The sequence below is a fragment of the Brassica napus genome, chromosome A10 (genome assembly GCF_020379485.1).
Source record: "Brassica napus cultivar Da-Ae chromosome A10, Da-Ae, whole genome shotgun sequence".
Lineage (NCBI taxonomy): Eukaryota > Viridiplantae > Streptophyta > Magnoliopsida > Brassicales > Brassicaceae > Brassica > Brassica napus.
Window position 1 is genome coordinate 10,595,018 of NC_063443.1, and position 23,028 is coordinate 10,618,045.

Consider the following 23,028-nt stretch of genomic DNA (forward strand, 5'->3'; position numbering starts at 1 on the left):
CGTTTGGATAATTTACTAATTATGGCAAACCATGGGCATTGAGTTAGAAAGCTATGACAAGCCTACCCACACACATACTATAATTAATGGGCTTATATTAGAATACGTAGAACCTAAAAGCCCATACTCAATTTTTACGGCCATATGTCGGCTTATGAACTAGGGTTTTGGAAGGTTAATCTCTTCATCACCTCATATATATATATTCATCATCTTCTCTATTCTTTAACATCTAATCAAAATCTTCTTCTACGGCGCATTTTTTCAAAAATTTCGAAGATTTTCTTCTTTGATCTTTTTTCTTCAATTTCTTGGTTTTATCGTTTTTGAAAAAGTTTGTTTGCAATTATTTGAACTACAAATTCTTTTGAATGGATCTTGAGGTCGTTCATAAGGCTCTGATTTATTTATATGTGCTAAACTTGCGTACCTTTGTAATTTTGCATGTTTTTCAGAACATCTTCGAAGATAGATCTATCAATCGCTTAAATCGAATTTTTGAAAAATATGTTAATTGATTGATGATGGTGAGAGTGATGAAAAAAATCATTCGGATTCCCAATGAATAAAAAATGTGATTATTTACCAGCTACTTTTGACTCACCATCATCAATCAATCAATTTCTTTGTTTTTGAATATCAAAATTTTATGATTTTTTTAATAAATTTGTTGTGTAATCAACATCTGTTGGGTATGGCCAGTGATGTAATCAAAATATTTGCTACTCTTGATGAAGAAATTCACTTGATGATTCTTTAACCACCAAGATCTCTGAGGCCTTGTTCAGTTTTTCTAAATCACATTTTATAAAACAGACTCTCCAGGAACCGAGCTTGACGTACTTCACAAAGTATAATAATATATGAGATTTGACAAATGAATAATATAATATGCATAGCTGCTCTGGAAATTTGTTAGCTTAGAGATTTAAAACATGTTAACGATGTCTTCGAGCTAGGTTTTGCAATACAATCGGTTGGTTCCAGCTCAGGATCGGATCTCCAGTTCTAATGCCATGGAACTTAGACTGAAAATGGAAGAGAAGTATAGTCGAGTGAGGACATCTCCAGTTCTAATGCCATGGATCTTTGCAGCAGTTTGGGTTTTGGGTATATGTACCAGTTCAAGGACAATAAACCTTAGGTTAGGAGCAGCTTTGAGTAGACGCATAAGTAGATCCAACCACTCGGTGGTCTCGCAAGTACATACTTTCAACTGTTCAAGCTGTCTAAATATTGTTCCATCGAAATGTGCATCCTACACATAAAGATACATAGGAACCGATGTGAACTATGACAGATTCGATATAAATAAAAAGCCCACAAACTTGTGTATAAAAGTTTATAGAGAAGAAGGCATTACCATTGAAGTCGTTAAACATAATGAAAGCTGCACGAGTGAAGTAAGGGAAGCAAGAAGCTGCTGAGGATGACTATAAGTCACATCAAGATGAGCCTCTACCACCTTATGCATACTGTTCTCAACGAGACAAAATCCATCTGTGTAATCAACAATGTCCAAGAACTCCAAAGAAGGAACATCGAGCACCAAACCCTGATGGTAGTCTACTTCTGCTGTGGTACGCACGGTTAGAAACTTTAAAGAAGGCACTCTAACCACCAAACATGCCACATTGTCACCGCGGCATTTGACTACAAACAAGTCTTCAAGAACAGGACAACTGGACAGAAGCCTGCGGATAAACGCATCACGTGGGTACTTCATTGATATAAGGCTCAGAGTTTTAAGTAAAGGGAAAGAAACCGTCTCCCAGAACCGCATTTTGTAGCTTTAAAGTCACAAGCGTTCTAGAGCCTGTTGTATACAAGCTCCTCGGAAGTATGAATTGAGTTTCAGTAGAAGAAGCATCAATCTCGATAACCATCTCACGCACAGAGCGATTAACAGCAGGTGTAACACATACTCCAAGATCTATACCCCTAGAGTTTCCACCAAGCTTCAAAGTAAAACTCTCAAGAACCTTAGCTTGGTGCAGCAGCAAAGAACTGTAGAGAAACCGCAAGAACCTCCCGTCTTGGCACATGTCATCGTCGTTGTATTCGAGTCTTGACACAAACATCCAAAGAAACTGCCATCTTTTTGACAAAAGCATTGTTGACACGACTTGTTTCGTAGGCAGTAAGGATAGTATCTTCACGAGGAGTGCATCAGGTAGATCACTTAGCCTATCCATACGATCCAACCCCATTATACTCAAACTTCACAGCTTCTACAGATCCAGTAACACAGATGATCGGATGATCTTGCGAGCCTATTGCTATCAAATGCATACGAGAATCATAATGAAAGTTATAATACCTGAAGTGGAATCGATTCCAGTGACGGAGTAATAATCACCAGGGAGAGACGAACCCTAATCCCTGAAATGGTTTCTCGATTACAATGAACAAAAAGAACCGTTCCCGCTAATTTTTGGTGGGGAAGCTAAAATGCGCCTCTTTAAATCACACGCGCATCACGTGCCCTAAACTCGCAACTTTTTTTTTTTGGTTCTTGTTCGTCTTATTATTGGACTAAGAAAAGATTTCCTGAACCATCTTTAACGGGCGGTCCTTAGTGGGATTAGAGATGGCATTTTGACCGCAGCCCGCGGGCCTGGCCCGTACAAGACCCATGCGGGGCGGATTTGGGTAAAGGTAATCGAAGCCCATTTAAAAGCGGGTCTCGCGGGTAAGTGTCATGCGGGTTTGGGCTTTTGCGGTCTAGGCTCAGCGGGTCTTGCGGGGTCGACATAACCCGCGACCACTTCCTCATTTGCTGTCTTTACACCTGAAAAAAAAGAGTCAAGAGACGAAAATGGCGATCAGGGTTCTCTACAGCACGACTCCACCAACGAGCACCAGAGGAGCAGCACCACCAACCGATTCTTCTTCTCCTCGACTAAGACCACCATCAGAGCTTCTCTCCATCTTCTTTCCACCACCACTGGAGCTTCTCTCCTTCCTCGAGCTTCCACTGGAACTCTCCATCTCCTCGTCCGAAGCAAGTTGCACCGTGCAACAACAACAACAACAACATCTTCTCAAGCTCACCCCAATGAAACATCATGTTTTGCATACCCGCGGGCCAGCCCGCAATGTCCTATGTAGTAAGCGGGGCGGGTTTGGGCAGAGGTTTAAGTACCGCGGGTCACGGCGGGCTTACCCGCAAAGAACCGCCGGAGAGAGAGACCGCAGCGGGGCGGGCCAATGCGGGGCGGGTGGTACCAAATGCCATCTCTAAGTGGGATTATACATAAAATGACTCAATTAAATAAATCAAAACAAATTAAATATGCTGTTATCGATCCTAAAGCGGGGATTTGTGTGACCGACTATATGATCGGTTATATGAGGCACGTGTCAGCAGTTAGGCTAAAGTATATGGTTCTGTATTTTTTTTTTTTTATAATTTCTTCTCTCCTCTCTCTCGTGTTCTCCGTTGTGCGAAAGAAAAGCGAACCGTTGATCGATCGAAACTCTCCGACGGAGCCTCCACCACCGATGCACGAACGAGATGGATACACTCATTTTAATGTTTCAGAGTTTCAACAAAGAAAAGATACCGGAACTTTACATGTCGTCGATTTCGACTTTTCTTCATAAATGCCTACAAATATCGTCAATATGATGGATCTTCAAACTGCAATTCGTGATCCACATACCCTCGAACTGCAATTCGTGATCCACATACCCATCAACAACTCAAAGCCGATTTGGTTGAATATTTATGGAGTCGATTTGGACGTGATTGAAACAACTACCAAGCTCGAATGTTTTTTAAAATTATTCTCGATTATTGTACTAATTTTAGTTTTAACTTTTTTTGTTTATGTTTTAAATGTTATATTTTAATATGTTTTATTTAATAAATAAATTTTATATTAAAAAAATATTTAATAATTTTTTTTTAAGAACTTCTAGCTAAGAAACTCCCAATGCACTGACTAAAATAGGAGTTTCTTAACTAAAGTTATTTGATTAGTTATATTAATTAAAAAATTACTAAGAAACTCATTAGGCGTTCGGCATTTTATCAGTTCAAGATTAAACTAACGGAGTATAGTAAAATTTTCAAAAACAAAAGTCCACAAAAAACCAAATATAACTCACACAGGATGTATGCCATCGTTTTGACAAAAAACATTGTCTTCACAACATCTTTAGCTGGCAGTGATGACAATATATATATTCTCAAGAGCAAAGCATCAGGCAACACACCTATTTTCATGGAAACTACTCTTTTGAACTCCAAGAAATTAAAGCTAGAATGCTTCAGGATATCTGAAAACTAGAACCAAAAGTATAAAACCTGGGTGCGTGTTTGTGTCTTTTGTAAACAATGATCTAAGGAGAATAATGAAGCATTCTCCCGATTTTCTTTAAGTGTACGTGAAACCCTAAGTTTGATTTTCTCAGGAACCATTGACTTAGGAAGACTGATTAAGATACAACATCCACTAAGTGTGAGATTATCGAAAACTGAAAATTAACTGAAGACAAAGCAGTGACGACGTTGGAATACAAAGATTGATTATCAGTTGTTAATGTCGTGTCTTGACTAAAAAGTTATTATTTGTTTTTTTCTCTTTCGAAGCTCACTGGATTCTTTCGCAGGAACGAAACTCATAGTCGTTGAACAAGTCTGATAACCCACTGCAGCCAAGCAAACGAAGGAACAAGTGAAAAACAGAGCAAGTACGAGACAAAACCGTAGATTAGGTGATGACGTATATCCTTCAGAGTTAAGGATCTGAATCTGAGAAAACTATAAATATTTTTATTAATATTTAAAGGGTACAGATACACTTTGAAATACTATTACAACTTATCAAATAATTTAAACTCAAGACAATAGACTTTGTGTTTTTACTGGACAATAGATTGAAACAAGTATATGTGTTCTTTTTAGATGCAAGTTTATAAAAAAGAAGAAGATATGAGTGCGAGAAGTATGCTCAATCAAACATGAATTCGCATGTAGTTGAAGCTCTGGAAGAAAATGCCAACTCCTTTAACATCTCAAGTTCCGGAATATCACATTCATCAGACAAGATTGTTGCAGTCTTTAGCTGACTAGCATTTTTCAACATGTAAATCGCAAGATCTCTCTCTCCTGGTACTCCTGAGTATGCCGACCACTTAAATATTTGTAGACTCGACAACATGCATGCAGGAACAGTACTTGGTGGATTCCACGGAATAATGCCACAATAGTAATGATCCTGAGATGATCAAGCAAAGAAACTAGATTAAAACCATAATGTGCATCTTGAACCCAAAAAAAAAAAAACTAATTAACAAAGATACTTACGATCATTTCATAAAGGTCTAGTACTCGCAAGTTAGGAGAATCTTTGAGAAGCCTGACAAGTAGATTCGATGTACAGTCTTTGCATCGACATAGCTTCAAATGCTCAAGCTGGCTGAATACAATTCCTTCTTCATACAGAACCTGGACACGAAATGAAAATTATAAACAAAGGATATTTTTAAATGAGTTGATAAATGAAAACTTAATTATTACCTCTAAGCATATTTCAAGACGCTTGACAGATGTGATTGATTCAATAAGACTCCTGATATTAGGGAACTCAACATCTATATATGCCTCGATCAAGTTAGGCATATGCTCAACCAAGCAGTAGTGACTAATACTACTATGAATCCGAAGTTTGAAATACTTTAAAGAAGGTGTTTTTATCACAAGCCCATCAATACCATAATCAAAGGGTATAAAGAGTGATAAACGCTGCAACGATGGGACAACGATAGTGAACTTCCTTGTATTGTCATCCTTCCATATGTCCACTTTTAGTTCTTCAAGAGCAGGGCAATTAGATAAAAGTCGTTGAAGAGATTCTTCATTGAAGTAAGCCACTTGTTGAAGTTGCAAAGTCTTCAGAGATGGAAGACAAACCATAGGAGGAACAGCCAAGAGAATCCAATCGCTGAGTTTCAAAACCACAAGCGACTTGCTGGTATACAAGTTACTCGGCAATATTATCAACTTCTCCGGATAAGAAGAATAAGAGATATCCAGCTCACGTACGTTCCTAGAAACCGCAGTTGCAACGATCCATTTGATAACTTGAGGTTTAAAATAATGTGAATTGCTTAACTTGAGACGCAAGCTTTCAATAACATGGGCTTTATGTAGAGGCAAACTTCTGACAATGAAACACCGTAGCCTCTTGCGTTCAGACTCTGAGTAATGTTGATCATCATACTCAAGTTTTGGCAACCACTTCCAGATATGCTCCCATCGTTTCGATAAAATGCTAGTGGACACAGCTTCTTTTGTTGGAAGAAATGTCAACACCTTCACTAGCAGTTCATCAGGAAACCTACTAATCTTGTCCATATCTCTCAGAGGTAAACAAAAAATATGTTTTTGTTTTAAATTTCTCTCCAGAAGTTATAAAATGACAAACAAAAACAGAGTAACAAAAAAAAAGGGGGAGAAACTCAACAAAACGCTGCAAATGCTTGAATTAACAAAAGGTGTGAGATGAGATGAGTCTTTTCAGTTATGGTTTCATCATATTTATACACACAGCTACATAAATGTAAAGAATCTAAATGATGACTCTTCAAGAGATTACTAACGTCGTTCAGTAGTTATCACTTATCAACTTAATATTTTGGTCAAATTGTTTGTATTCAGTTTGATTGAATTCTTCTAATGGTCTTCCTTACCTTTTGTGACATCAAATGAATGTAGAACTAGGTTCATCTACTCAGGAATTCCTAGACATTAAATTAACTTGGTCGTTTTTCTAGCTAAACGTTGTAATCAGATGTTGCATCTAGAGACATTGCATGTAAAGATTATTTGGTCTTACCGTTAACCGGTATTCAGATGTTGCATCTAGAGATATTGCATTTAACATTATTTTATTTTACTATTAACTTTTAGTTCTTACATAACTAGATGTTAATTTATGTTTTTATTTTTTAAATAGCATCTTGATATAACATATTGAGAAAGAATGAAGCATATGATTATATTTTTAAAATGGCTTAAATAAATATAACATTTAAGTAGGTATATTTTAAGTTACATAAGTATCACACTCATATATATATAATCATATATATATATACACACATATTAATATTCGTGATATTAACGAGAAAACACATATTTATTAATTTTAATAAAATTATTATATTTGTTTTTTTTATGAATTTGCCAAAACTAACCCAAAACTTGACTTTAATCCCAAACCTATACCCAAACTTGAATCAAATGCAAAACTAACCTAAAAGTATTGTGAAATTACAGCCCAGTCCCTTGTGACTAAACAAAAAAACAGAAGCTATTTTTACGAATATAGCCCTAGTAAGTCGTCTGAGATGTTGGAAGTCGCTGGACAACTTCAAAGTAAGTCTTCTGGTGTAGCTGATCTTAAAAATAATTTATAAATTTTTTAAAAAATATTTTGATAAGCGAAAAATTAAAATCATGTAATTATAAACAGTTTTAAGTGATATAAATTAAAATATAACAAAATTGAATTGTTTTCAACATAGATGAGCGTAAGTAATGAATCATGGTATTCTTTGGTCTAGGGTTTGGCAACATATGTTGTAGTATTGTATGTATTCTTAGGGTTAGATTTTAGAAAGCTTGAATGTTTTTTTGAAAAATTAACATTTTACCTATACGTGTTTATTTTTGTGTATAGTAAACACTTTTGAAGTTTAATTTGATTTTATGAAGTGTTTAGTTAGTTAATTAAATTTAGGAGTTATGTTTAGGGTCTAGACGACTTACATTTCAGTCGTCTGGTGAAGAAATTAAAACAGACAACTTAAATGTAAGTCGTCCAAATATTTCCGCCTAAATTTTTTTTAAATATTATTTTTCCGCTTAAATAATTTAAACCAGACGAATTACTTGTAAGTCGTCTGGAAAGTCTTATATTTTAGTTTCCCGCTAAAAATATTTTAATTTTCCGCTAAAAATATTAAACTCTTCTGGACGACTTACAAGTAAGTCGTCTATGAAGTCGTCTGAATCAAAAATATTTAACCTAATTGGATTTTTTGTCTCTCTATATAAAGAAAAATTTACACATTTTCTCCTACTCTCAAATGACTGCAACAAAAATGTAATGTTCATCATTTTAAAACTCTTCAACCTCTCTCTAATCTCTTTGACTTGAAAACACCAAACTTTATATGAATTTTTCAGTTTTGTCTCATGTATTTCTTACTAATTTATCTCTTTTGTAGGTTTTTAATCAGATGGTACTCATCTTCCCCTAATTTAAAGGTATATCTATTAATTTTGGATATGTATTTTTGTGTGTTCTATAAAGGTAAATTTATCTAATCTTTCACTCATTTTCTCTATTTTTAAGTCATTTCAACGTTTTTGGATATGCAGGTTTTTCAGATCTGGATTTGAAGTTTAGATGACTTCCATGAAGTCCAGACGACTTCGAGGAAGTCTTCCAAACGACTTCCAGGAAGTCGTCTGGACTTCCAGGAAGTCGTCTGGACTTCCTGGAAGTCGTCTGGACTTCCTGGAAGTCTTCTGACGAAGTCTCCCTTTCATAATAGATCTGAGCGTTTTGGTAAGTTTTTATGTCTGATTTTTCTTCATTTGGTAACTTCTTGTTGTATAAAGTTCTTACTTTTTTCCCAAACTAAAATTCTCCAAACCCTCTCTAATCTCTTTGACTTGAAAACAAACTTTATATGAATTTTTCAGTTTTGTCTCATGTCTTTATTACTAATCTATCTTTTTTGCACGTTTTTAATCAGATGGTACTCATCTTCCATTCATTTAAAGGTAGATCTATTAATTTTAGATATGTATTTTTGTGTGTTCTATCAACGTAGATTTATCTAATCTTCCACTCATTTTTTCTGTTTTTAAGCCATTTGAACGTTTTTGGATATGCAAGTTATTCAGATCTGGATTTGATATGCAGGTTTTTCAGATCTGGAAGACTTCTGGGACGACTTACCTGTCAGTCGTCCAAAATATAATGCACTAGATGACTTCCAGGAAGTCTTCCAGATTACTTCCACTTCAGTCGTCTGGATTTTCTGAAAGTCGTCTGGACTTCCTGAAAGTCGTCTGGACTTCCTGAAAGTCGTCTGGACTTCCTGAAAGTCGTCTTGACTTCCTGGAAGTCGTCTGGAAGTCGTCTGGACTTCCTAAAAGTCGTCTAGACTTTATGGAAGTCTTCTGACAAAGTCTTCTTCCATATAAAGTGGAGTCCAAACTTGTCTTTGTAGATGAATGATCTATAATAGTTTTGTTTGTGGCATGTTTTGTTAATTGCATGTCTACTCTTTTAGTTGTGAATTTTTCGTAAAATCAGTAATAATGTTTCCCAAGATGTAATACATGTGCTAACAATGTGTTTACACATTTACAAATCAAGGAAATAATAGACTTCATTAGCCTTTTTCTTATCTTTGGATCTCTCATATGCAATAATAAACTACAATGGCCTTTTTCTCATCTTAATAAACAAGAATGTTGGTAGCTTCATATTGATACAACATTTTAAGAAGCATTTTAACCTTTCTTCCAACTCATAACAATCATCATCATTATTGTCTATAACAATAATAGTTAAGAGATGGAAACAAACAATAGTAACTAGTCAAAGCATATCATATTTTTTTATAAGTTTGCGTTGAAAAACTTAGTCAAATTTAGTAAAACTAAGGGAGAGAACGTGTTTTATAAATATGAATTTTACATATCTTGAAGTTATTTATCACTCTTAAAAATACAAGTTATTCAAAAACTAACGTAGAAGACTTAAGAACTAGCGGAGAAGACTTCCACTGAAGTCTTCTCGGATCAGTTAGAAACTTTAATTAACGTGAATGTTGGTAACCTTATAAATATCAACAATTAAGTTATAAATTTTATTCAGTAGCCCAAATATTCATTAATAAACATGAATTAACAAAAAAATATTAAAAAGTCTTTATAGTTTTAGAGAAAATGCAAGTTTATTAAACATTGACGCATACGACATCCACGGAGGTCATCTAGTAGACTTCCAGAGAAGTCATCCATTTAGGTCGACGCGGACGACTTCAGTCTAAGTATTCCAGATGACTAAAATATAAGTCGTCTGGTCAATGCAGAGGTTATTTTTGCAATTGACTTTGAAATATGTTATTTGAGACGACTGAAAAATAAGTCGTCTACTTTTGTTTGGTTAAAAAAAACTCCAAAAAAGCTAGACGACTTACATTTCAGTCGTCATAGGTTAGTTTTGCATTTGACTAGATTATTTCAGAAGTTTGACTTTCCTGGACGAATTACATTTCAGTCGTCTCGTGAAAATTAAAATATCAATATTTTTTTTTAAACTAAACGACTTACAATTAAGTCGTCATAGGTTAGTTTTGCAATTGAAAAAAAAACTTCAATATTTAATTATATATAGACGACTTACAATTCAGTCGTCCGCCCGAAAACTTACATGTAAGTCGTCCAGGATTTACGAGGTTTGACCAGAATCTCGGAATAAAATCATGGACGACTTACATGTAAGTTGTCGGGCGGATGACTGAATTATAAGTCGTCTAGGTATAATTAAATATTGAAGTTTTTTTTCAATTGCAAAACAAACCTATAACGACTTAGTTGTAAGTCGTATAGTGTTAATAAAATATTGATATTTCAATTTTCACCAGACGACTAAAATGTAAGTCGTCCAGGAAAGTCAAACTTATGAAATAATCCAGTCAAATGCAAAACTAACCTATGACCACTGAAATGTAAGTCGTCTAGGTTCTTTGGAGATTTTTTTTTAACCAAACAAAATCAGATGACTTAACTTTCAGTCGTCTCAGAAAACAGATTTCAAAGTCAATTACAAAAATAACCTCTGCGTTGACCAGACGACTTCCAGGTAAGTCGTCTACTACCAGAACGATTTCCCATGTAAGTCGTCTGACGAACAGATCTGGAAAAAAATTTGATTTCATACCTTAAATTGGTGAGATAACTTTCGTAGCACACATAAGGCTTCTCCAAGCACACATAATCTCAAACGAAAGTGATCCATCCATAATCGTTAGCTTCTATGATTTTATGAACCATAAAAAATGTAAAATCAAAATCTTGGATTTTTTTAGCTCAATGTGGAGAGAAAGTGAAAGATATGTTGTGTTTAGTTCATAAGAATGGAAAAAGAAGAAGGGTAACTTAATTTTGGGAGCATTAAGAGCTTCAAATTGGTTGTTCATGCTGGTTAGGGTATTGATGACAATGACAATCTTGTAATTACTAGAAGATGATGAGGGTGAGAGAGTAAAAATGTCATTTTCGAAAAGAAAAAAATTGATGGCATTTTCGTGAATTATATGAACTTGTGGGGTGAATAGGGCAAAACTAATTTCTAAAAAAAAAAGATTAGTTTTGTGTTTGACTTTAAGTTGTAGGTCAATTCTGCAAAAAGCCATTTTATATATTTCATATAACAATAAAATATCAAATTATAATAATTAAAAAAAACTATTATTAGTTTAGATAAATATTTAAAATTTAAAAAGTTTTTTCAAAACCTTTGAAGTTACTTCAAAAGCCATAAAAATTTTAACAATTTTAAAAAAAAAATACTCAAATTTTGGATTTACTTTGATTCAATAAACCCTCCTAAAAGTATCTCGTTTTTTTTTAAATAACTTTTTTCACATGTAAGAACTAAAACACAGAAACTAACCAAAATAAAAAGATATTGAAAAGTAACAAGATCCATCTTCGATATGTTCTGGGATTCTGGGTTTTTCAACGTCGGTAAGTGTCGGGTTCTGCTCTGTGGAGAACTATCTTCGCCGGTGGGTGAGCTTTCTGGTGTTCCGACGAGTTGGTGTGAGCTTGGTAGAGCAAGGGAGTCGGCTTTTGGGAAGTGTCACCGACAGATCTGGTTTTCTCCTTCAGACTTTTGCGGTGCTCTCTATGTCTAGGTGATGCGCGAGGTTCATGGCGGACTCGTCCAGTGTTCTTGTCATCGTTTCTTATTCAAAGCTGGGTCTTTGTGGTGGAGTGGACGAGCGGGAATTGGGGTCTTGTCCTTGCGGCGGTTGTTTCTGTCCCGTCTTTTGCATCCCCAGCTATGGTAATTAGCGTTTTGATTGGGCTCTTGTACCGTTAGGTGTGTGAGTCTTAATCGTTATAGGCCATGGGTGTAAGCGTCTTGATGGTTGTGACTTAGCAGTCTTTGTTCTAGGGGTTATGTGTCATTTGGTTGCTTGTCGTTTGGTTCCTTTCCCGTGAGTGTTGGAGAGGTTCTTGGCAAGGCTTCATCTTCTTGGTGGTTGGGCGAGCTTCTTTCTTTGATCGTAGAGTGTTTATGTATCCAAGGCGCGTGGACCGAGCAGTGGTTCCCCTTGTCGAGGTTTGAAGTCCCCGGGTTTTGGTCTTATCGTTTGGCGGCGAGCAGCAGCGATAAGTGTGGTTTGGGTGCAGAAGTGGAGGGTGCCGGGTGGCGGGCTATAGGCAGCAGCGGTACTTCCCGACCATTGACATTTACTCTGTTTTAAAAATTGCTAAGTGATCTGATGTGGCTTTTGCGTGGATGTTAACGTGCTTTTGGTGCTAGTGTTGATTTAGTTTTAATAGTTTGTGTTTGTTTCAAATCATCCGAGTGTGGGTTTTAGTCGCCCCAGTACGCCGCTTCTTATGGGCTTTTGGTTCTGGGGCTATTTCGTTTTGCCGCCAGCTTGTGTATGAATACCGGTAATTCGATTATGAATGAATTCAATTTGGGAAAAAACAAAAAAAGTAACATTCTTTATTATAATCGGCAAATGACACCACATACATCACATGATAACTTTAAGCGACTAATACACACATAAACATAGTTAAAAGCTGAAAAGCTTAAAAAAAAAAAAAAAAAAAGTCACTCAGAACTCAGACGTTTGAGTGACCTTATTTTCTAGAAACAAAGAGAAAGAGGAAACTAAAGAGTAAAAGTCTCTAATTGGTTATAATGGAAACGACATAGATTCCCATCTGATGAACCAAATCACCAGCCTTTTCATTGAACCGAATGATCTAGTAACCTTTCTCCTTAACTTCCTTCAAATGCCAGAACCTCTTTCGAAATGAGCCCCAATGGCATCTATAGCATGACCAGCTTGTCCATGGAATCCAAGAAGCTTTCCTCCATTTTCACCTTTTAGATTGAATTCTTCTCCACTCATCTCACCGAATAATGCAGAGGTAAATCCTTTCGAGGTTGTGAAGTATAGCGATGTGATAAGCGTTGTATCGTAGTTGAATATATGATTGTAGCTTCCACCAACGGCTGTGATATAATCATTCGGATTATTCACGGAAAACTGGATTTCATTTTCCATCACGAAAAAAAACTAATGATTAAGTTCTTCAAAGAAAACCAATCGAATATGAATGTTAACCAAAATCACAAATTTATTTATTTGTTTTGACCTCTTTTAGCTCCCCCCGATTTGTCCCGTGTTCACGGATTTCGACTTTTCCATCCTTTACGTATTCGATCTTGATATAAGTTACGCTGTATATGTCTTTCCCCACAGTTATTTTCTGCACACCATCGAAAATACCATCATCAAATGTGTTTCCCTTCTCACCACCGACCGGTCCTATCTGTGTGGTAGTGGGAGCTGGAGCTGGAGCTGGAGTGGCACTGGTACCGGGAGCAGCAGCGGGAGCTGGATGGGGACCTTGGCCGGGAGCAGGACCGGGAGCTGGACGGGGACCTTGACCGGGAGCAGGAGCAGGAGCGGGAGCTGGACGGGGACCTTGACCGGGAGCAGGAGCAGGAGCGGGAGCTGGACGGGGACCTGGACCAGGAGCAGGAGCGGGAGATGGACGGGGACCTTGACCGGGAGCAGGAGCAGGAGCAGGAGTGGGAGCTGGACGGGGACCTTGACCGGGAGCAGGAGCAGGAGCGGGAGCTGGACGGGGACCTTGACCGGGAGCAGGAGATGGACGGGGACCTGGACCAGGAGCGGGAGCAGGACCAGGGGCAGGAGCTGGACCGGGGGCTGGAGCTGGAGTGCGAAGAGGGCCAAAATGTGCACCAAGAGCATCAATAGCATCAGCAGATCGACCACAAAATCCGACAATCTTGAAATCTTTCTCCTCAAACACAAATTTCCTACCAACCACATTCCCAAAAACACGGGAGGTTCTTCCTTTTGATGTCTTAAACATAACCGACGTAAGGCAGACATCGACTGTTCCCTCCACCAATATAATATGTTCATGAGGATAATCAACCACAAACTGCAACCAAAGTTTTTTATTTTATTTTCAGAATATTTCTGTAAAAACGAAACTAAACTTAGAATTTGTATCAGCAATTTACCTCTTGTGGAACCTCTTGTCTCTTCCCATGAGCATGTGGTACCATTCTTTCGCCTCTCGCATACTCAAACCTAAAATAACTCACAAACCTGCCACCTCGGCCCACTAATATTTTTCTAACACCATCGTAAGCACCATCGTCCCATGGAGTCCCTCCATTACCACCTTGGCGTTCGAAATGCCTAAGAGGAGGATTTGGAGCGAAGAAGTAAGGTCCAATGGAATCAAGAGCTTGACCAGAGCGTCCATGGAAACCAAGAAGCCTTCCTCCAGTTCTACCCTCGAGCCAGAAAGCTCTTCCTCCAGCCACACCGAGGGTCGGAGAGGTTCTTCTATATGAGGTATAGAAGACTAGCGATTTGATCAGCACTGCGTTATAGAATGGAACAAGATCGAAGCTTCCACCAACGGATGTTATATATTCATTGGGATATTCTACAGCAAACTGGATTTCATTTTCCATCAAAAGCAAACAAATTATTAGCTTCTGAAGTTTTCGATAACAATCTATTGAAGAATAACGAAGTCACGATTATTTAGTTACCTCTTGTAGTGGCCCCCGAATCGTCCCGTGTTCACGGGTTTCAAATTTCGCGTCCTTTTCGTATTCGATCTTGATATATGATACACATCCCTGGTCTCTTCCGACAACTATTTTCTTCACACCGTCAAAAACACCATCGTCGAATGCTGCTCCCATGTTACCACCCATTGGCCCCAGCCTTTGGGACATCACCACCCTTTGGGACATTATTTCCATCACTCAGAAAACCTGAAAATTGAAGCAACAACATAGTAGTATCAAAACAAGGATAAAATTATATGTTAACTACTAAAATATCAAAATAAGGACAACCCTATTCGTTAAATTTTACTAACATGAATAGAAAATATCGACAAAAATGTGAATATAGAAACGTAGAAAAAGGAGGAGAAAGAGGAGAGACCTTGTGGAGAAGAGCTGTAAGTGAGAATGATATTTCATATGGGGCACTGCTAGTCCCTTATATATATACTAGGTAATAACCCGCGCTTTGCGCGGGATGTGATTATTAGTTTTGTTATTTTTAATAAAAAAAAAATCTGTTTAATTTGGATATCGGTTCGGTTTTAAGTTATTTTTTGGTTTTTAATCTCTTAAAATATAACCATTATTTTAAATTAATATTTATTTTGGTTTATTCTGTTAGAACGTTTGTTTTTTAGTTTTTTTCGGTAAAATCCAAAAATTATTATTATTTATTTATTTTCATGTTATAAATTTTAGATAATCGGCATGTCGAACCAATGGTTTCATAGTTTGTAAATGGATAATAGTTCAAGAAAAAAAAATTATTAAGACAAATCATTTTACTATAATTTGGTCGGTAGTGAAAGAAACATTAAGAAAAAAAATGTTTCAACTTCCAAAAAAAAATAGATACTTCACTGGTGGTAAATACTTATACAGTGTTCACATCAAGGTGCACATGTATATGTATGTAAAAGTATATAAAAATAAATGACAAATATATAAATATATTGTTAATTAGTATTAAATGATATTTTTGTTCTAAATAATACATGAAAGATAAAATTAAAATTAATTAAAAATTAAAAAGGCTTTGACTCTGATATCCGAAATGATTTAGAATTTTAAAGAATATCTGATTTGATCCGTAAATAAAATAAAATTTAAAAAATAATTGAAAATTTTAATAATAACATTTTATTACAAAAATAAAATATTATTTAACTTTTTAAATTTTAATACCTAATATAATAAATTTAATCCATAAAAATATTGTAAAACTTATATAAACTATAATATATATAACATATATATATATAATTCTGTACATATATGTATATATATGCATATAACAGACCAAATTTGATATCCATTTCTAAAAATATTGGTATTTGTGATTTGTTTTTTTTTAATTATATTTTATTAGTTGATTTGCTTCGTAGAGTTACGATGTCCATATTTTTTGGTTCAAATCAAAACGGATAACGAATTGAATCAAAACTTATAAATATTTTGCCCAACTTTATCCGTAAACAATAAAAATAATATATATATATATATATAGTTTAGCTTTTGATTCGTTATTTGTTTTGATTCGAACCGAAAAATCCAAAGTTTTATTTGAACCATGCACATAAGTTTTATATTAAAAAAAGTAAAAAAGTATATAGTGTGAACACATTTATGAATATAGTGTGAACGCGTTAACATATTTATTATCAAATCATTGTGAGGCTGCCACGTGTATATTATAGTGTGAATGCATTTATTACAATGCTTCTCCTTTAATATATAAGGGATATATATATATATATATATATATATATAGAGTTCATTTTTTTAGATATCACATGAATTATATTTCGTATTGTTTAAAAAAAAATTATTAGGAGATCTGGGTGATTACGAGATCACCTAGAATATATTTTAGACTAGGTTAAGATCCGCGTCTTGCGCGGAATGAATATTATATATAAATTATTTTTAAATATTATATATTTTTTACATATTATGAAATAATAAATATATATTGAATAATTAAAAGTTTAGTAACTATTACGTATATAATTAAATTGGTACAAATACTTAAATAAATTTTATTAATCCAAACAAACACTTTTTTCTATTTTATATGTTATAAAATTAAGTTTAAATGATATTATATATAGTACATTTTTAATATTGACATTTGTTAAAAGATATTTTATACTCATATTATTTTTGATCGTTTGTATTTCTTTATAACAAAAATTTTAAATCAATGATAACAAAAAAACATTTGTGGGATGTTTAATAGTTTTAGTAATTTATAATTTTAAAAACATTCAATGCAAAGTTTAAAATCTAAATATTAAGTTGTCAATAATTGTTTAAAATGTTTATCAAAAAAATTCAAAGCTAATTCAAAATTAAAATACTTAGGTATTTTATATGGTATATAATTTATTTTAAAAAATATTAATATACATATATATAATATTTATTAAATGAGACTTCCTTATGTAATTTCGTAATCATTTGTATCTTGTTATAACATAAATTTTAAACCATGGATCACAAAAATTTCAATGTGAGACTTTTAACAACTTTAGTCATTTGTATTCGTTTTTAAAATTCAAAATATAACATATACGAAAAAATCTAAGTTTTTATTATATAGTTAATCTGGTTGTTTAATTTATTTAATAAGTTAAATTTTTTTAAAAATGATAGAGAACAAATTAATTTTTATCAAATATTTATTATTCAAAATCATTAATTGTCATATACACTTTAGTCACATTAGGTAATTCTGTGATTTTTATTTAAGGAAACAATGAAGAATATTTATGACTAATTTATGGTTAGTTTAATAAAAAGCTTATTATATATTTATATGGACCAATATATTTTTCTAAGGATTCTAAGAATGATTGTGGTGATGACATGTGGCTACAAAAATATGTTGTAATGCTTCTCTTTTAATATATAGGGGATTTCCTATTCTATTACGTAAAAAAACTTGCTAGAAAAATTATGCACTTTGTATTATTTTTTTGACGTCAGACGGTTGATCTATTATTCAAGTTTGAGGTGGTCTGGTTCCCCCCCCCCCCTAAAACTTCTTCTAAAAACGTTTACATCTTATCATCTGCAAAAATAGTATATCCTCAACGAATCGAACTTCAGACCTATTATAAATATTTTTAAAACCTTGGACTATCACCCCCCCACCCCACCCCACACTTCTACAATTAATATATTTAGGTCTTATTAACCATTAACTATTTTATGGATCCGTTACTTGTTATATGGGCGCATTTTAAACACTGATAGTGTGACTTTTCAGCACTTTAAACCTTCAAAGTAACATTTTTATCATAACAAACCTCAGACAACGTTTTCCTATTCATAGGCGACTAGTACTGTTCATTTTACAGATTAAAATGATTTTACAGGTTAAAATGATGAGGTGTCGGTTTTTTTTTCAAAAAATAATTAATAAAAAATACATAAATTAAGAATAAAATTAGAAAATTGTACAAAAATTAAAAAAAATTCAAATATCTGAATTTCAAAAAAAAAAATTTCAAATTTCTAAATTAAAAATAAATATAGTATTAAAAATATAAAAATTGAAAAATAAGATCTCAAATTAAAATGTCAAATTTAAAAACTGAAATAAAATTTAAAAATTAGAAACATTGAAAAATATGATCTGAAATTAAAATGTCAAATTTAAAAACTAAAATAAAATTTAAAAATTATAAAAATTGAAAAATAAGATCTAAAATTAAAATTTCAAGTTTAAAATCTAAAATAAAATTTTAAAATTTGAAAAATAAGATCTAAAATTCAAAATTCAAACTTAAAAAAAACTGTAAATATTTAAACAAAAAATTCAAACTTGCTACCATCAAAAACCTTTTTTTATAACCCGGGTATCCGAACACCTTATGTAGCCCGACTAGCACCTAAGTACACCTCCGAAGAGAGCATCTCGGGGGGCCACCAATTTCACGCCATGTTAATTGTTGTGGCCACACACGGGGCTAATAATTCTCTCAATTAGATTATTTTAATTTTTTTCCCCAAAAAAATATTCTAAGAAGGAAAATGACCAAAATATTTCATTAAAGATGCAAAAGACTCTTATACACTAGATATATAAATACAAATAATTAAATAAATATATATTTATATATTTATTTATATTTATATATATTTAATATTTTTGAAATTATTTTTGAATTTTAAGAATTTTTTAATTTTAATTTTAGTTTTTTAAGTTTTACATTTTAAGTTTAGATCTTATTTTTGAATTTTTTGAATTTTTTAGATTTTTTAATATTGTGTTTTATTTTATTTTTAAGTTTTAAATTTTATTTTTTTATTTTTTAGATTTTTTTAATTTTTTTTTTGCAATTTTTCACATTTTGTTTTAATTTTATTCGAATTTTTATGTATTTTTATTATTTTTTATTAATATTTTTTTTTAAAACGACACTTCATCATTTTAACCTGTAAAATGAACAGTACCGGTCGCCTATGAATAGGAAAACGTTGTTTGAGGTTTGTTATGATAAAATTATCACTTTGAAGGTTTAACGTTCTAGCAAAAAAACTTCGGGGTTTAAAGTGTTACAAAGTGTCACTTTCAGTTTTTAAATGCGATTTTTCCCTTGTTATATATTCTCTTGAGAGTGGCAGTAACTACATTTGTTATAAACGAGAGAGAAATGCTCTCCACGTGGTGTATAACATGTAACAAACTAATAAAAATCCAAGTAACCATGAATTTGTGTCACCAAACGAAACCAAATTGACAAGGAAATCATACATGTCAAATGGTGGACGCAACCAGTTCAAATGCCCTTGACAGCTAATAAGAAATTTGGAATAAGATGGACGCCTATGCAGCACGTATGAAAAATGGCACAGATGGAACTGAGCTAGAAAATGATGTCCGTCTTTATTTTCTGCATATGTCAATTTTCTGAACTTGAAAAGGCTGGGTACTGTTTCCATTGTTGATCTTTACACTATCTAGCTAGATCCAGTTCGCATTAAAAGTAAATCTATAAAACTGTCTTGAAGCTAATATGATTCTTACTATTTTTTCCTAACAATGTCGATTACATCAACTCTATTTTATAGTAAACCGAGGTTTTGATTTAACGGCTACGTAGTAGCACCTCATTACATTAGTCTGATCCTAATGGTGTGATCTATTGTGGATATGGATCGCACTTTTCGTACATTTTCCTTTACCTACTTTCCAAATATTTTTTCTTAGAGATGCTCTGCTTTTGTCGTCTACACTTTGGGAAGAGTTCTACATCTAACACTACTAAAAGCCGAATAAGGAGAGCAACGAGCGTGCCACGTAGGATTTTTTATTCAGGCCAATAAGATTCATTTGCTTCGACACGTCAGAACAGCATTGTCTACAGAAACTGGGCCTCTGTGTGGTTTCCAACAAAATTAACATGGCCATGTGGAGCCCGACAATTACAATTCAACTTCTCAATTCTCTGTGATCGACTAATCCACTATATCTTCTATCTCTGTAACCCCCTCTTAATCAATGTTCTTTTTTGTCCAAAAAAAAAATCAATGTTCTTTTTATACCTTCTGGCTGGTTTCGTTCCACCTTACGTTCATCCTCCTCCTATATAAATGGCTTCGTCTAAACCTAAATCCTATCAAAATCGAAACCTAGCAGTAAGATCAACTGAAACCACTAATCACCGTAGAGCTCCTTCTGATCGATGAGCAGGTATGAGATTGACTTCCTCATATTCATTTTTTTACGACTCAATTCCACTTACCCATACGATATGAAATCGACTTCCTAAAGTGCTAGATTTCTGTTTGTTAAGATTTGTTCCACTGTCGTAACGATTCAATCCCTCTGATTAATTGGTGTGGTGTGAGCGTGATTGTAGCCTCTGAGCAATAATATTTTAAACGATGGAGATGACCACAATCTCTAGTGTGGAATTGGAAGAGGATAATTTTGGAGGAAGCTTAAGGTATCAAGGGGCTGCCACTCGCCTAATAGATGCATGTTGGACTCACGTTATGTACTTTGAAAGTAAGCTTTATCTCTCCCTCTCTTGAGTTTTAGTTTGTCTCATACTCCTGGTTTCTTTATCCACTTACGGACGATTCACAAATTCTCTGTGAGCTTATCAGATAGACTCAACACCGAAAGATACACCTCTAATTTGGTGTTGCTTTGTTTTAATCCTCAATCTAGAATTTTGCACTACCTTACATGTTCTAAGTAAGCTTTTTTTTTAATAAATAAATATCTTATTCGTTTAACTACAAGTGAAACAATAGAATTACAAAGATTAAGTGATTGTGAATAGATGGCTAATATATATAGTGATATGTATTCCTGTGAAACTGTTTGGTGTCACTTTGTCCCCCTTTGACAGGAAAGATTGAATGGCACTTTCCACTTTTATCTTCTAGGTCCCTGAATCTACGATCACACTTTGATGGTCTAATTATCTTACTGCAAAATTGAATTATTCCAGCTTTGATTTACTTTGTATATGTTGTGTTATGTTTCATGGCTTTCTATGCTTGAACGTGCATTCTATCAATCATATTGACTTATTTTCCTGTCTGAAAATATTTTTCTACATTATTTTTCTTATGGATTGGCTTCCTACTTCTTCAGGGAGGAGTATATTTTAAGTGGCTCACAATATAAAAAAAACTCCCTCAGAAAATGTTTCAGGTACTGCAGATGTTAAATTTCAGCTAATGCATTTGTACGCGGCTAAAGTGAGAGTGACTTTGTTTTTCCTTCTCCTGAGTCTCCCAAGGTTTGGGATTTTTTTTGCATAAAATGGGTAGAGGGAGATGAAAGTAGCGTAGAAGATATTGCAGGGCACATGAAGAAAAATAACATATTTGGATTGACGAGTGAAGACATTTTATTGGTAAAATCAAATTCAGCATCAATTCAACGTTCATGAGAGAGAGGTATGCTTAATTAGTATAATGTGTCTTAGATTGGAAGTCATTGTTATTATGTTTCTTTAGATGGAATTTTATAACACAATGGTCGAGAGAAGATGTTGATGGTTAAAAAACTGCAATGCAGGCATACAAAGTAGCTAAAAAAATATTGACCAAGGTGAAGTTGTTGAACCAGACAAGGTTTCCTATGGACTAATGGAAAAGGTAATGACTTCAAAACTGCTTTAAAAGAAACTTGGGGTTGATGGTCACGGTAGATTTGTGTGCCAAAACTAACTCTTCAAATTTACTTTTTAGGGTTGATTTGATGGTCTGATAACAATATCTCAAGAAAGAGAATGACGATGTGGATGTCAAATTTGGTAAAGGCTGGCTGCTTCTTTACAGGTATATATAAATATTATACATTCTCCATTTTCTTTTATTTCTGATACTAAGATTCTAAATTTGTGACGTTTTTAATGCACACAACACAAGGATTGACATAGAAAGGTCACACATGATGAAGTTGCAGCTGCCGCGATGTACGATCATTCAGATTCAATCGTGTTTCAGGTATAAACAATAGAGAAAAGTGAGTCTGCAGGTATTATTCTTTGGGCCATATGTTTCTGTGTGACCCATAAAACATAGTTGACACCTCAAAACATTATTGTCATGTTTGTTTCTCAGTGGTGTTGCTGTGTGAATGGTGATGGAATATGCAGACAATATTGTATATTTGATAAACTGGCAAATACATATTCAATTCGCCAGCAGATCCTTGAGCAGTAGTTCATTTTTGTACATGGAATTTAATCTTTATCAGTCTGTATCTAGGTTTATTTCACATAGTGGAACTGCTTATCACTGCAGTTCTCTCTATTGTCTATGTATACTTATTCAGTTTTCATGTATCCTTAGCTTTCTACCTGGATTCAAGTAAGTTAACCGCATTTTCCTCTGTCAATACAATTCACATTTTACTCATATAGTAGCCCAACATAAGAGCTGTGTATACTGTGTTTGCACTTTGCAGGAGAGAGAGAGAGAGTCCTTACTTTTGTTCAGTTCTTATTGTCTTATTTGCCAAACCATATTCTATTGTCAGATTGTCTGCACTATCCAAAATACATCTATGTTTATAATCAACTTCTGTATCTACCAACTTACAACACACCAGCAGTTAAAAAAAAAAAACTTACAACACACCTAT

At 34.0% G+C, this 23,028-nt stretch overlaps 1 protein-coding gene, 1 long non-coding RNA gene, 1 other non-coding gene and 3 pseudogenes across 6 annotated transcripts; 3 read left to right on the forward strand and 3 right to left on the reverse strand.

Moving 5' to 3' along the window:
* Nucleotides 1-527: 527 nt before the first annotated feature.
* Nucleotides 528-604, forward strand: LOC125579669 (annotated as a pseudogene).
* A 52-nt stretch (nucleotides 605-656) lies between these two features.
* On the reverse strand, nucleotides 657-2,222 carry LOC106441746 (annotated as a pseudogene).
* LOC125579618 lies at nucleotides 697-780 on the forward strand. Its single transcript, XR_007317678.1, has one exon. It is a non-coding gene; the product is annotated as a small nucleolar RNA SNORD24 (small nucleolar RNA).
* A 1,969-nt stretch (nucleotides 2,223-4,191) lies between the features above and the next one.
* LOC106437661 lies at nucleotides 4,192-7,154 on the reverse strand (annotated as a pseudogene).
* A 5,188-nt stretch (nucleotides 7,155-12,342) lies between these two features.
* On the reverse strand, nucleotides 12,343-15,359 carry LOC111201427 (myrosinase-binding protein 2-like). Its single transcript, XM_048742888.1, has 5 exons — nucleotides 15,292-15,359; nucleotides 14,889-15,116; nucleotides 14,346-14,789; nucleotides 13,445-14,263; nucleotides 12,343-13,335 (listed from the first exon to the last, which is right to left on the reverse strand). The coding sequence occupies exons 2-5, from the start codon at nucleotides 15,102-15,104 to the stop codon at nucleotides 13,075-13,077; spliced, it is 1,740 nt and encodes a 579-aa protein (XP_048598845.1). The 5' UTR covers nucleotides 15,105-15,116; nucleotides 15,292-15,359; the 3' UTR covers nucleotides 12,343-13,074.
* A 4,981-nt stretch (nucleotides 15,360-20,340) lies between these two features.
* Nucleotides 20,341-22,802, forward strand: LOC125579167. 4 transcript variants are annotated; one of them, XR_007317169.1, is made up of 7 exons: nucleotides 20,341-20,613; nucleotides 20,783-20,931; nucleotides 21,529-21,836; nucleotides 21,958-22,037; nucleotides 22,131-22,220; nucleotides 22,311-22,419; nucleotides 22,506-22,802. It is a non-coding gene; the product is annotated as an uncharacterized LOC125579167 (long non-coding RNA). The 4 variants fall into 4 exon arrangements; XR_007317170.1 differs by having other exon boundaries at nucleotides 20,350-20,613; nucleotides 21,529-21,588; nucleotides 21,677-21,836; nucleotides 22,311-22,802; XR_007317168.1 differs by having other exon boundaries at nucleotides 20,345-20,613; nucleotides 21,577-21,836; nucleotides 22,311-22,802.
* Nucleotides 22,803-23,028: the final 226 nt, after the last annotated feature.